The following is a 13277-nucleotide window of genomic DNA, read 5'->3' as shown; positions in this document are numbered from 1 at the left end:
TTAATGAAGCTGATTATTTGGGCTTTTTTTTAATTAAAGGCATGAAATGCTGGAAGATCTTACATAACTCTTGGGTTTCTTGATATTTCTTAAAGTCCAATAGGAGATATTAAGTATTAGGCAAAATTTATTTTTAAAAAAAGCCTTGATAGTTGATTGAGATGTGTGTAGTTTTTTTTCTCTTATGTGTTTAGTTCTAGAGAGTAACTGATATATCTCTGGGCACTTTGTAGGAGTTAGGGAGCTTCTTTGTCTTTGCCAAATTTAGGTAGGGTAGGATAGGAAGGGAAAAATTTCTCTGAAACATGAGGAATGAACTTAGGGAGGTATAGGGAATAAAACTAGAGTGAAGGGAATGAGTAAGAAAGGAGAGTGAAGGCTGAAGTTGCCATGTGAGAGCTGAGAACCGATGCTAACGTGATTTCTGGATGTTAGGGGCTTCAGAGGTCCGACTGGACACACTGACTGTCCTGGGAAGTGCTGAAACCTCCACTGTGGGTGTCCAGGGACTTGTGCTTGCCCTGGTGAAGTCAGTCACAGAGAAGATGCAACCCTGCTGTAAGGCTCCTGACATCCCCACTCCCGTGCTCAGCCTCTCCATGCTCTCCATCACCTATCATAGCAGCATCCGCTCTCTGGAGGTAATGCTTCTGTGGGGAGGTGGAGTCCGGTTGGTTTTTCTCTAGGCCGAAGAGCATTTCCCAGTCTTTTGAGTGTGTCGTGAAACCCATCTGAGAGAAATATGACACCTTGTGTTATTCTTTTTGTCCTGGCTTGTTCTGCATATTTTTAACTCTTTATTATCAAATGTAAAGTATACACAGAACTAGAGAGAATATATGAACTTGTATGTATCCATACCCAGCTTCAGTAATTACCACTTACGACCAACCTCTTTCAGCTCTGTACCCACCAATTGCCCTGCCGCCTGCTCCCGGATTATTTTGAAGCAGACATAAACCAGGACAGATAATTTCAACTGTAAATATTTCAGTGCATATCTCTGAAAAATATGGGACTTTTTTTTAAAGATCATGATCTGGTGTTATTTTGCTGAAGCACTCAGCTCATTAAAAGGCTGGAAGGGAGAGATGCCGGGCTGGCTCAGTTGGTGGAGTGTGGAACTCTTGATCTTGGGGTTGTAATTTCGAGCCCCACATTGGGTGTAGAGATTATTTAAAAATAAAGTCTTTAAAAAAATAAATAAAAGGTTGGAAGGGATATGAAGATGGAGGCACTGGCAAGTTTTAAGAGGCTTTCCAAGATCTTTCTCCTCAGGGTATCAGGTGGATATGGAACCCTCTTAGGAGGGGAGTGGGATGTCTTTCTAATTGTCAGACTTCAGCTTCCTTGGGAAACTGAGGAGTTGCCTTTTCAGAGGCTGGAACTCAAAGGCATTTTTCTGTTCTGGAATTTAAATTTTTTCTGCTTAACTTTCGGAATTGACTTTGTTTTTCAAGGTTACAAGGACTCCCTTCTTTGAGGCATACTTTCATATAAGTCAGTTGCTGTATTGTGTGGTCAGTCCTTTTTATACTCTTTAAGAATTAAGTCAAGGGGCGCCTGGGTGGCTCCGCTGGTTGAGCGTCCGACTCTTGGTTTCCGCTCAGGTTGTGATCGTATGGTTGTGGGATTGAGCCCCACATCAGGTTCTGCGCTCAGTGTCGTCTTCTTGAGGTACTTTCTCCCTCTCTCTCTGCCTCTCCCCACTCGCACACTCTCTCCCCCTCAACCCATAAAATGAATAAATAAAATATTTAAAAAGAAATTAAGTCAAGATGCAATCATTGCATAAAACATTTTCTTTTCTTGGGTCGCCTGGGTGGCTCAGTCGTTAAGTGTCTGCCTTCGGCTCAGGGCGTGATCCCGGCGTTATGGGATCGAGCCCCACATCAGGCTCTTCCACTATGAGCCTGCTTCTTCCTCTCCCACTCCCCCTGCTTGTGTTCCCTCTCTCGCTGGCTGTCTCTATCTCTGTCGAATAAATAAATAAAATCTTTAAAAAAAAAAAAAATTTTTTTAAACAAGGATTTTAAATTTTTAGATTTTTTTTTTTTAAGATTTTATTTATTCATTTGAGAGAGAGAGAGAGAGAGAGTGAGCATGAGTGGGGTGAGGGGCGGAGGGAGAAGCAGACTCCGCACTGATCAGGGAGCCCGACGCAGGGCTCAATCCCAGGACTCTGGGACCTGAGCCGAAGGCAGATGCTTAACCAACTGAGCTACCCAGGCGCCCCACATAAAACATTTTCAAATTGATTGTTACAGTGGTTATTATACAGAGTGTGGCTATTATAGAAAGATAACTCAAAAAGAAAAACAAAAAGCCAAATGACTTACTAAGTATGTGTTGTATGTACTGCATATCCTACGGTAGATATTAAAGAATCAACACACATGGCCTACACTCTCAGACAATTTAGAATCCAGTTGGGAACTCAAAAGTGTAAATGCTCTTACATATAAGTAAGAACTGTAGCTCAGTATATTCATGCTAAGGGGAACAAGGCAAGGGAGTAACGGATATAGTTGCTCAGGAAATGTCTCTGAGTGGAGATGGTTCTTGACCCAGGTGTGCATGTATAGGAATAATCCCAGCCATCTCTCCTATTTTGGGATATTGTAATTGACAGATCTTTCTCTCTTGCTCCCTGAAGGTTCAGTGTGGTACAGGGCTGACCTTACTTTGGAGCCCCCCAGATCACATGTACCTGTACCAGCATGTCCTGGCTACCTTGCATTGCCGAGACCTACTAAGAGCTACTCTGTTTCCTGAGTCTGTTCCACTCGTTGCACTAGAGACTCCAGAGACTGCGTCTGAACCAGAAGGCCTTCTCCCTGAGCCATCTCCCCCAAAGCGGCTACTAAACCTGATGCTAGAAGTGAGCACAGCTAAGCTGACCGCTTTTGTAGCCGAGGACAAGTTCATTACCCTGGCTGCAGAGAGTGTGTCGCTGAGCCGGCATGGGGGTTCACTGCAGGCTTACTGCCCGGAGCTGGCTGCCGGCTTTGATGGCAATAGCATCTTCAACTTCAAGGAGGTGGAGGTACAGCTGCTGCCTGAACTGGAGGAGATGATCCTCCACCGGAACCCTTTCCCTGTGCTGCAGACCCTCCGGAACCGTGTTTGGCTCCTCTCCCTGGGCTCAGTCTCAGTGGAGTTTCCTTATCAGTATGATTTCTCTCGAACTCTGGATGAGGCTGTGGGAGTTCAGAAATGGCTGAAGGGGCTGCATCGAGGAACTCATGCTCAGGCTTCTCCAAGCTCTGCCCCACTCCCACCTGATCTACTCTTGAAGGTTCAGCACTTCTCATGGGTTTTCCTAGATGACGTTTTTGAGGTGAAACTTCGTGATAACTATGAACTAATGAAGGATGAAAGTAAGGAGAGTGCCAAAAGGCTGCAGTTGCTGGATGCCAAGGTGGCTGCCCTTCGGAAGCAACATGGGGAATTATTGCCAGCCCGTAAAATTGAGGAGCTCTATGCCTCTTTGGAACATAAAAACATTGAAATCTACATTCAGCGCTCCCGTCGTCTCTATGGCAACACACCTATGCGCCGGGCGCTGCTCACTTGGAGCCTGGCAGGGCTAGAGCTGGTAGCTCTGGCAGATGCCTCCTTCCATGGGCCTGAGCGTGTGGTAGAGCAAGTTCAAGAGCTTGATCCAGGCAGCCCTTTCCCTGCTGAGGGAGTAGATCTTGTCATTCAGTGGTGTCGTATGCTCAAGTGCAGTGTTAAGACATTTTTGGGTAAGTAGCACTTCCTTATTTGCAGAGCGTGGTGTTTGCCCTCAGAGCTCCAGAAAGCTCTTTGAGTGACTACAGAGGAACTCAGTTATATTGGGAACTGTGGTGGTTTTTGGATGGGTGGAGTGGGATGGGTGGGCTTCTCTTCCTTTCTTTGTTCCTGAATTTCACCCCGAAACTGCTTGGCTAACATAAAGGACAACTAACACAGTCATCTTCAGGGTTGGTGTGCCTCTTGGATCTCAGTGTTATTCCCCTCACCATCTGCTCAGTGTCTCCATGCCCTTTTCCAGCTTTTCTACCGACTGCCAGCTCTTGTTCTGTCAGTTGACCTTGTTAAATAGATGGGTAAAAGTAGTGGCAGGGGAGAAAATGCTCAAGAATGTTGAGACAGTCCTCTGAATAGTCAGCGTATATCCTCCCTGTAATAACAGTTCGGATAAGAGATTATCCCCGGTACCTGTTTGAGATACGTGACTGGCGGCTGATGGGTCGACTTGTGGGCACCGAGCAGAGTGGTCAGCCTTGCTCCCGGCGGCGTCAAATCTTGCACTTGGGGCTTCCATGGGGTAATGTGGCAGTAGAGAGGAATATGCCCCCACTCAAGTTCTACCACGACTTCCGCTGTGAGTAGAGGAGGGCAGTTGGTTTGGCTGAGGGACATTGTGATGGCTGGGATGGGAGATGAGCTGAGGCCCTCTGGAGTGAAGAAAGAAGTTGTGTAACAAGTTGTACCCTTTGCTCCTCTATCCCAGCGGAAATCTTTCAGTACACAGTGGTATGGGGCCCGTGCTGGGATCCAGCCTGGACACTGATTAGCCAATCTGTGGACCTCTTAACCAAGCCCTCAGCTGACCCCAGCCCACCCTTGCCCTGGTGGGACAAGAGCCGTCTTCTGTTCCATGGGGACTGGCACATGGACATTGAACAGGCAAATCTGCACCAGCTGGCTACTGAGGTGAGGGGTTCCAGAGGAGTTGTTTTCTTATTACAATGGTACGGTTGGGGGGAAGAGAGAACGGTACTCATTTGGGAGATTTGGGTGATACTCTTATCCAGATCTCACCGAGTTGTTGGGGTGGTTATAGGACCCGTACAACACAACAGAAAATATGCACTGGGAGTGGAGCCACCTGTCTTTTCATTGGAAACCTGGTCAGTTTGTGTTCAAGGGTGACTTGGATGTCAACGTGAGAACAGCTTCTAAGTGAGTGGAGTGATGGGTGGGGCCTCAACAGGGTGAGGGATTCAGGTTGGAGGGAGAGGGGAAGGGCCAGAGGGTTGCAAGGGACCAGGGCACTGAGAGCTGGGACTCTGTTGTGAGACAGGTATGATGACTGCTGCTTCCTTCACCTGCCTGACCTCTGCATGACACTGGACCTGCAGTGGCTATGCCATGGGAACCCCCACGATCACCACAGTGTCACTCTGCGGGCCCCAGAGTTTCTGCCTGAGGTGCCCTTGGGCCAGCTCCATGACTCCTATCGGGCATTCCGCTCTGAGAACCTCAATCTCTCCATCAAGATGGATCTGACCCGGCACAGTGGGAGTGAGGCTTGGGTCTGGGGCAACGGGAGGAAGGATTGGGAGGATGGGCTTAAATACCAAAGGCTTCAACTTGACCATCTTGGGAGGGGGTAGGGAAAACAAGGGATGATTTGGATCAGGACCTTTTTTTGAAAAAGGGCTATTGAACACAAAGCTTAGTTTTTTTGTTTTTTGGTTTTTTTTTTAAGATTTTACTTATTCCTTTGGGAGAGAGAGACAGAGAGAGTACAAGCAGAGGGAGAAGGAGAAGCAGGCTCCCCACTGAGCAGGGAGCCAGATGTGGGGCTCAGTCCCAGGACTTGGAGATCATGACTTGAGCTGAAGGCAGACGCTTAACCATCTGAGCCACCCTGTCGACCCCAAAGCCTAGATCTTTAAAAGGAAAGGGTGTTGGGGATATTGAGTTGAGGCTGAATGCTGCTTGGGTTTTTAAACTTCTAAAAGCTGAAGCTAGAGATGGATTTAGCTTCATCTCTGTTTCAATCATAGGTAGAAAATGTCTTATTTTTTCTTTTACAGCAATATCCCAGCCCCGGATTCTGTTATACAGTAGTACCCTACGCTGGATGCAGAACTTCTGGGCAACTTGGACTAGTGTCACAAGGCCTATCTGTAGGGGAAAGCTCTTCAATAACCTGAAACCTAGCAAGAAGAAACTTGGCCAGCACTACAAGCAGCTTTCCTATACTGCACTTTTTCCCCAGCTGCAGGTCAGGCTCTGACATCCCTGCTGACATCTTCAGTTCTGTTTCCCTTCCCTAGTTTTCTCATTTTTTCTTATCTTAATCATCTCTCTGATACCATTCTTTGTTCAGTATTATGCTCTTTTGTTGCCAGGTGCATTACTGGGCCTCATTCGCCCAGCAGCGGGGCATCCAGATTGAGTGCAGTCAGGGCCATGTCTTCACTAGGGGAACTCAGCGGCTTATACCTCAAGGTAGGTTCAAAGACTGCCTTCAATTCTCCTAGCTTAGTCCTTGCCCCCTTTGCCCTTCTCATTTCTCTTCCTTTTTTCTGTCCCACACTGTTCTTCTGTACTGGTCCGCATGGGCTCTGTACGCCTCCTTTTCTCAGCGGGCACAGTGATGCGGCGCCTCATCTCCGACTGGAGTGTGACCCAGATGGTTAGTGACCTAAGTCAGGTGACTGTTCACCTGATGGCTTCCCCCACTGAAGAGAATGCTGATCACTGCCTTGATCCCTTGGTAACGAAGACCCACCTACTGAGCCTGTCCTCCCTCACCTACCAGCGGCACAGCAATCGCACAGCGGAGGAGGTACCACCTGACACAGTCTCTTTACTCCCTTATTTGTATCAGTAGGTGTCTTGGTTTGCTCGGGCTGCCATAACAAAATACCAAAGAATGTGTGGCTTAAACAATAGAAATTTATTTCTCGCAGTTCTGGAGGCTGGGAAGTCTAAGATCAGGGTGCCAAGCATAGTCACATTCTGATGAGGGCTCTTTCCTGGCTTGTAGACAGTTGCCTTTGCTGTGTCCTCACAAGGCAGGGAAAGAGAGAGGGAGCATGCTCTCTGGTGTCTCTTCTTATAAGGGCATTAATCCCGTGATAAGGGCCCCACCCTCATGACCTCGTATAACCTAATTACCTCCTAAAGGCTACATCTTCAAATATTATCACATTGGGGATTATGGTCTCAACATACAAAGTTTTGTTGGAGGAACTCAGTCCTTAGCAGTAGATTTCAGGCCAAGGTCCAGGTAATGTTTCTAACTATATTCCAAGCATATATATCATTATTTTATGATGAATTCACTATCAACTGTATCAGTGTCCCTCTTTTTGAAAATTCCTTTTCTCCCTCTCCTTCTAAAGATAGTCTCTTTTTTTTTTTTAAAGATTTTATTTATTTATTTGACAGAGAGAGACAGCAGCGAGAGAGGGAACACAAGCAGGGGGAGTGGGAGAGGAAGAAGCAGGCTCTCAGCAGAGAAGCCCGACGTGGGGCTCGATCCCAGAACACTGGGATCATGCCCTGAGCCAAAGGCAGATGCTTAACGACTACGCCACCCAGACGCCCCGTAAAGATAGTCTCTTGCCCTTCAGGAAACAGTAAAAGTTTTTTCCTGAGGGGGCGGTTTCCCCCCTAATTAAGGAAAGATTTTATGTTGAAATTTTTTCTTCTTTTTTTTTTTTTAAGATTTTATTTATTTATTTGACAGAGATAGAGACAGGCAGCGAAAGAGGGAACACAAGCAGGGGGAGTGGGAGAGGAAGAAGCAGGCTCATAGTGGAGGAGCCTGATGAGGGGCTCGATCCCAGAACGCTGGGATCACGCCCTGAGCCGAAGGCATACGCTTAACCGCTGTGCAACCCAGGCGCCCCTCCTCTTCTTTTTTTAATTAAGTAGGGTGCATGCCCAAGGTGGGCTTGAACTCACAACTCTGAGATCAAGAGTCACATGCTCTACTGACTGAGACAGCTAGGCGACCCATACGTTGAAATTTTCTGAACCATTTAAAATACAGTCTGAGTATAGTCTAATACACACATTAAAACCACTTAGTTTTTCTTTCTCCAGGGTTGTCTTATCTCTCCCAGAACAGATTTTTTTTTTTCTTTTTAGGTGGGGGGAGGGACAGAGGAGAGGGAGAGAGAGAGTCTTTTTTTTTTTATATAAAGATTTTATTTATTTGAGAGAGAGAGAATGAGTGAGAGCACAAGCAGGGAGAGGAGCATAGGGAGATGGAGAAGCAGACTCCCTGGCGAGCAGGGAGCCCGATGTGGGACTCGATCCCAGGACTCCAGGATCATGACCTGAGCCAAAAGCAGACGCTTAACCGACTGAGCCACCCAGGTGCCCCAGGAATATATTGCTTATTCAACAAGTTTGTTTTCTTGTCTCTACATTTGTGGTTCAGGAGAAATTGTGGGAATTTCCATGCTACCTTGTGGTTCTTTACCTGTTTCTTAGGAGCTCTCTACTCGAGTTGGGGATCCTGCCTTTCATACACACCAGCTGCACTTGGTGGATTTACGGGCTTCTTGGACAACCACCAATCGGGACATTGCCTTTGGTTTATACGATGGCTATAAAAAGGCAGCAGTACTCAAACGTAATCTCTCTACTGAGGCCCTGAAGGGGTTAAAGATTGAACCCCAGATGCCAGCTAAAAAGCCAAAGCAGAGTGTTCCGACCAGTGCCCCAGCCCCACCTCCCGTCAACACTCCCAGCTTTAGTGGACAGCCTGATAAGGGGTCATCAGGAGGTAAGCTGGGGGAGATGAGACTTCATAGGGTCAGGTGTAGAATATGTACACGGAATTGGACAGGAATTGGGAAGGACTAAATCACAGATGGTTCCATCTAGGTGTAGAGATGAAAACTTTTGTTTTTCCGTATTAGGCCGCCTCGGTCTTTTTTTTTTTTTTTTTAAGATTTTATTTATTTGAGAGAGTGTGCAGGAGCTGAGGGGAGGGGCAAAGGGAGAGGGAGAAGCAGGCTCCCTGCTCCAGCCCAATGCAGGACTTGATCCCAGGACCCTGGGATCATGACTCGAACCAATGGCATACACTTACTGACTGAGCCACCCAGGCGCCCCAGGCCACCTCAGTCTTACATAGCAATGATATAGGGGCATTTAAAGGTGTGATCCTGTGGCCAAGAAGAGGATTATGAAGGAGTGATGGGTCAAAACAGGATGAGTAAGGGAAAGAAAGGATTAAAGAGTTGTTTTGTGGTTTGATGAATTAATTTGTTCAACAAATATCGAGTACTTAATAGGCACAAAGCACTGTGCTGGATTCAGGGAGAGGTATAAAATGAAAGACATTCTACTTGCCGCAACAAGTAGTTTATCATCTCTGGATGAGCTAAGATTAGTTTGTTCATTCAGTCAACCACTCATTCAGTCATAGATTCATTTTAGCTTATAGAGGATATATAATGTGCCAGACATAACCCTAGACATTAGGGATATAAAGATGAGGGTAAGCTCAGAAACTAGTAGGTAACATGTAAGTTATTATTTCATTATGGAAGTGCTTTGTAGGAATGTTCAAGAAGTAAGTATTTAAATCAGCATAGAGAAGTCTAGAGAGGCTTCCCAGAAAAGATAGTTGAGATGGGTCTTAAAAGATGAGTAAGAGTTCAACAGGCAAGAAGAAAGGAGAGGGCATTTTAGGGAGAGGGAATAATAAGTACAGAGGAATGCACGTTCATGGTGAGTTTAAGAACAAGGTGAAAAGTGGTGTATGTCACAAGCGAGAAATGAGAGTGTATGGGAGTTCTTGAGTGAAGGAGGGAGTGCAATCAGGGAACGGTTTATTGATTAAGTAGCATTTAAGCTGGACTTTGAAGGCTTAATATAGTTTGAAATTGTGGAAATGGGAAGGAAGGGCATTCAAGGCAGAGAGAGTATCCTGAATAGGAGTAGAATTGATAAAGCTCAATATGTTCAAAGGAGAGCAAACAGTCTGTTTCATTTGGCATAAAGAGTAGCTAAGATGAGGGGTGAGGGAAGATCCTGGAAAGGAAAGCTGCACATAGACCATCAAAGGTCTTTCATACAAGGCTAAGGAGTTTTTGGTCCTTACTTAGTAGACAGTGGTGAACTACTGAAGGCTTTCGAATAGGGATGTGTCATCATTAGACTTAATTTTTAGGAAGATAAATCTGGCAGTGCTGTGGAGGAGGAATGGAGAGGAAGAAACGAGGTGGAGGGACAGATAAGGAAACTATTATGGCATCCCAACAGCATGTAATGGAGGCCTGAACTTGGTAGAGACAGCGGGAATGGAGATGAGGGGCTGGGTAGAAATGTTATCGTGCATATGAAATGTGTGGCGCAAGTAGCATATCTAGGTAATGCCTAACAGCTGGAGATGAAATCTAAAAGCTTAGTATAGGAGATGAAGATTTTGGGAGTTTCATCCTAGAGCTAAGAAGTTAGGCCAAGGAGATAATAATAATTGCTTACTGTGTGGCAGGTACTCTGCAAAATACTTCTATATGTTGTAGCATTAAATTCCCTCAACAAACTTATGAGACGGTTACTGTTATTTTACAGACAAGGAAACTGAGACACAGGTTAAAGCAAGCTGCCAAAGGTCACAATCAAGAAACTGGCAGAGATGGTATCTTAAATACAGGCAGACTAGTCTGATTCTGGAGGCTGCTATTAACCATAACACACTGTTAGACAAACTCATTAGAAGAAAGAGGAAGAGAGAGGAACCTGGCAAGGATAGACATTAGTAGATACTTATTTTCTAAGACCTGGGAGGAAAGGATTTAGAGGCATAATCAGAGGAAGCAGAACTATGAGAACACAGTGACACTGATGGCAAAGGGAGTGGTTTCATGGGGAAAGGAGTGGTCAACAAACAAAATTGAAGATAATATGAAGTGAAAAATAGAAGGAACAAAATGAGGAGAAAAAAGATCCTAGAATAACTCAGGTTGATACACCTAAGAGAAAAAAATGCTGCCACATACATAGCATTTCTAAGTTTCTTTTGGGAATTTATTACTTTTGTTAAATTGAAGGGAAAATGAAATGACAACCCTTATTTTGCCCTCAGGGATCAAGGGGTGGAGTGGGTGGGCTGGAGTTGCGATAGGAGAATGCGTTCTAGAGAAATTGAAGGAAGATCAGTTTGGCCTTAGATGTGTTCCCTATCCCTTTGAGATTATGACTTCTTCCCACTTCCTGTTTCTCTGACAGGTGCCTACATGTTGCAGAAGCTGATTGAAGAGACAGATAGGTTTGTAGTGTTCACAGAAGAGGAGTCAGGTGTGAGTGACCAGTTGTGTGGCATTGCTGCCTGCCAGACGGATGACATATATAACCGAAACTGTCTTATTGAGCTGGTTAACTGCCAGGTAACTTTTCTTTACCAGAGCACCCCAGCATTGGGCTAGGTAGTATGTGTTCACCTCTCCCACCACCAGATAAGAATGGGCAGACAGCTCCGAAAAATGATTCCTTCCAGCAGGTATCCAGGATAATCACTTTCATTCTAAAACCATAGCATTCACTCAGTAAGCCAGAATTAGACCCAGCTGTAGTCATTGGTACCATCCTTTCACTAACCGTCTCACCTTCCCTGGTGGTCCTTGTGCTGTGATTCTGCTTCTTTCTGTGGTATAGATGGTTCTTCGTGGAGCGGAGACAGAAGGCTGTGTCATTGTGTCAGCTGCCAAAGCTCAGCTGCTGCAGTGCCAACACCATCCAGCCTGGTATGGTGACACGTTGAAGCAAAAGACATCCTGGACTTGCCTGCTGGATGGCATGCAGTACTTCGCCACCACTGAAAGCAGCCCCACTGAGCAGGATGGCCGACAGCTCTGGTTAGAGGTTAGTCAGTGGGACTGGGAAGGCCCTTTATATTCCCAGTTTTCCATATTTGGCTCCTTCCAGCAGACTACTTGCAAGATTCCTGATAGTATCTGTTGCTACCAGCTTAGTAGAATAATGAAGCTGGTAACACCTTGAACATAGGAATTGTAGGCAGTCTCTGTTTGGGGTCTGTGAGCACATAGTGCTTTTTTTTTCTTAATCTCTTGCTATTCTTTTCCATTGCAAGGGAAATTCTCATTTCCCAGCCCTAGAATAGTTGGAACTTTTTTACTTTTGAGAAGATTGCTGACCCCTGCTAATAAATCACACTAATCAGTGGGCAGCCAAGAAAACAGGCAATAAGTTTTGAGAACTTTAGATAAATTCTCTATCTGTTCTTTCTCTGATTTCTCTTACGAAAATGGTTGATTGTTTCAGCAAAGCAGTACGGTTGAATAGAAAGATTGCTTGTCTAGGACTCAGGTTATGTGAGTTTTAATGCCACCTTTGCTATTATAGTAGTCATGAGCCCTTGAGCGAGTCACCGTTATTTGTAAAATTGATTAATACTTCCCCCTCACAAAATTATTGAAAGGGTCTGTGAGAGAGTGCTTTGAAAAATACAAAGCTTCATTTAGATGGAAAATAATCATACCATTTTTAAAAAGTTTTTATGTCAGGGGAGGTCTAAGTGTGTGTCAAGATAATGTTTTGTTAGATGGTGAAATTGTCAGCAGTTGGCAGGGACTAGGATATAGATTTTTTTTCTTTTTCTTTTCTTTTAAAAAATTTTTTTTTAATTTTTTTTTAAAGATTTTATTTATTTATTTGACAGGATAGAGACAGCCAGCAAGAGAGGGAACACAAGCAGGGGGAGTGGGAGAGGAAGAAGCAGGCTCCCAGTGGAGGAGCCTGATGTGGGGCTCGATCCCAGAATGCCGGGATCACGCCCTGAGCCGAAGGCAGACGCTTAACCGCTGTACCACCCAGGCGCTCCACTTTTTAAAAATTTTTTTTTAAAGATTTTATTTATTTGACAGAGAGAGAGACAGTGAGAGAGGGAACACAAGCAGGGGCCGAGGGAGAGGGAGAAGCCGACTTCCCACTGAGCAGAGAGCCCAATGCGAGACTCGATCCCAGGCCCCTGGGATCATGACCTGAGCCGAAGGCAGACGCTTAAGGACTGAACCACCCAGGCGCCCCTAGGCTGTAGATTTTCTTTTCAGCTTAGTAAAACAATTTGCATTATAATTTCTAGGATATAATATCAGAATTATTGGGAGATCTAATAGTTTATAAGATAAAACATACCTAGCCAATATTCTGCATTGTTACTACTTGCACAGGTGTGAAGTGTCCACATCGTGCTGGGCATGGTACACCCAAATGAGTTACTGGATCCAGCTACATCTGTTAAGCACCAATATGATAACTTCATTTGCCAGGTGCTTCTTGACTCCAGCAACTTTAGGGCTCAATCCAAGCAACCTCAGGTGTAATTACATAAGAGGTAATCATTTAATCAGTTGTCAGGTCAAGTAAGGGTCAGGTTGTTGGTAATATGAGAGGTCATGTAATATATCATACTACAGCTGTGGTTCAAACAAGACATGCTCTTTACCAGTAGTCTCAGGAGGTAGGCACAGAAGATACTAACTATTCAAGCAGAGGTGGGCAGGATG

General features: G+C 45.2%; 1 protein-coding gene across 2 annotated transcripts in view; it reads left to right on the top strand.

Annotated features, from left to right (window-relative positions):
- Positions 1 to 13277, top strand: part of KIAA0100 (KIAA0100 ortholog) — a 28313-nt gene that overhangs the window by 6535 nt on the left and 8501 nt on the right. For both annotated transcript variants that reach the window (XR_005837485.1, XM_040641051.1), the window contains exons 15-26: positions 436 to 641; positions 2657 to 3749; positions 4181 to 4372; positions 4502 to 4704; positions 4835 to 4953; positions 5075 to 5295; positions 5814 to 6004; positions 6132 to 6231; positions 6369 to 6571; positions 8230 to 8524; positions 10981 to 11138; positions 11407 to 11613. Coding sequence is in view for 1 of the 2 variants with exons in the window: in XM_040641051.1 (XP_040496985.1) it covers positions 436 to 641; positions 2657 to 3749; positions 4181 to 4372; positions 4502 to 4704; positions 4835 to 4953; positions 5075 to 5295; positions 5814 to 6004; positions 6132 to 6231; positions 6369 to 6571; positions 8230 to 8524; positions 10981 to 11138; positions 11407 to 11613 (3188 nt within the window). In the remaining variant the exon portion in view is untranslated. The remainder of the gene's footprint in view (positions 1 to 435; positions 642 to 2656; positions 3750 to 4180; positions 4373 to 4501; positions 4705 to 4834; positions 4954 to 5074; positions 5296 to 5813; positions 6005 to 6131; positions 6232 to 6368; positions 6572 to 8229; positions 8525 to 10980; positions 11139 to 11406; positions 11614 to 13277) is intronic.

The sequence above is a fragment of the Ursus maritimus genome, unplaced genomic scaffold (genome assembly GCF_017311325.1).
Source record: "Ursus maritimus isolate PB19 unplaced genomic scaffold, ASM1731132v1 scaffold_24, whole genome shotgun sequence".
Classification (NCBI taxonomy): Eukaryota; Metazoa; Chordata; class Mammalia; order Carnivora; family Ursidae; genus Ursus; species Ursus maritimus.
Note: the sequence above shows the minus strand (reverse complement) of the source record. Positions and strands in the feature narration are given on the sequence as shown.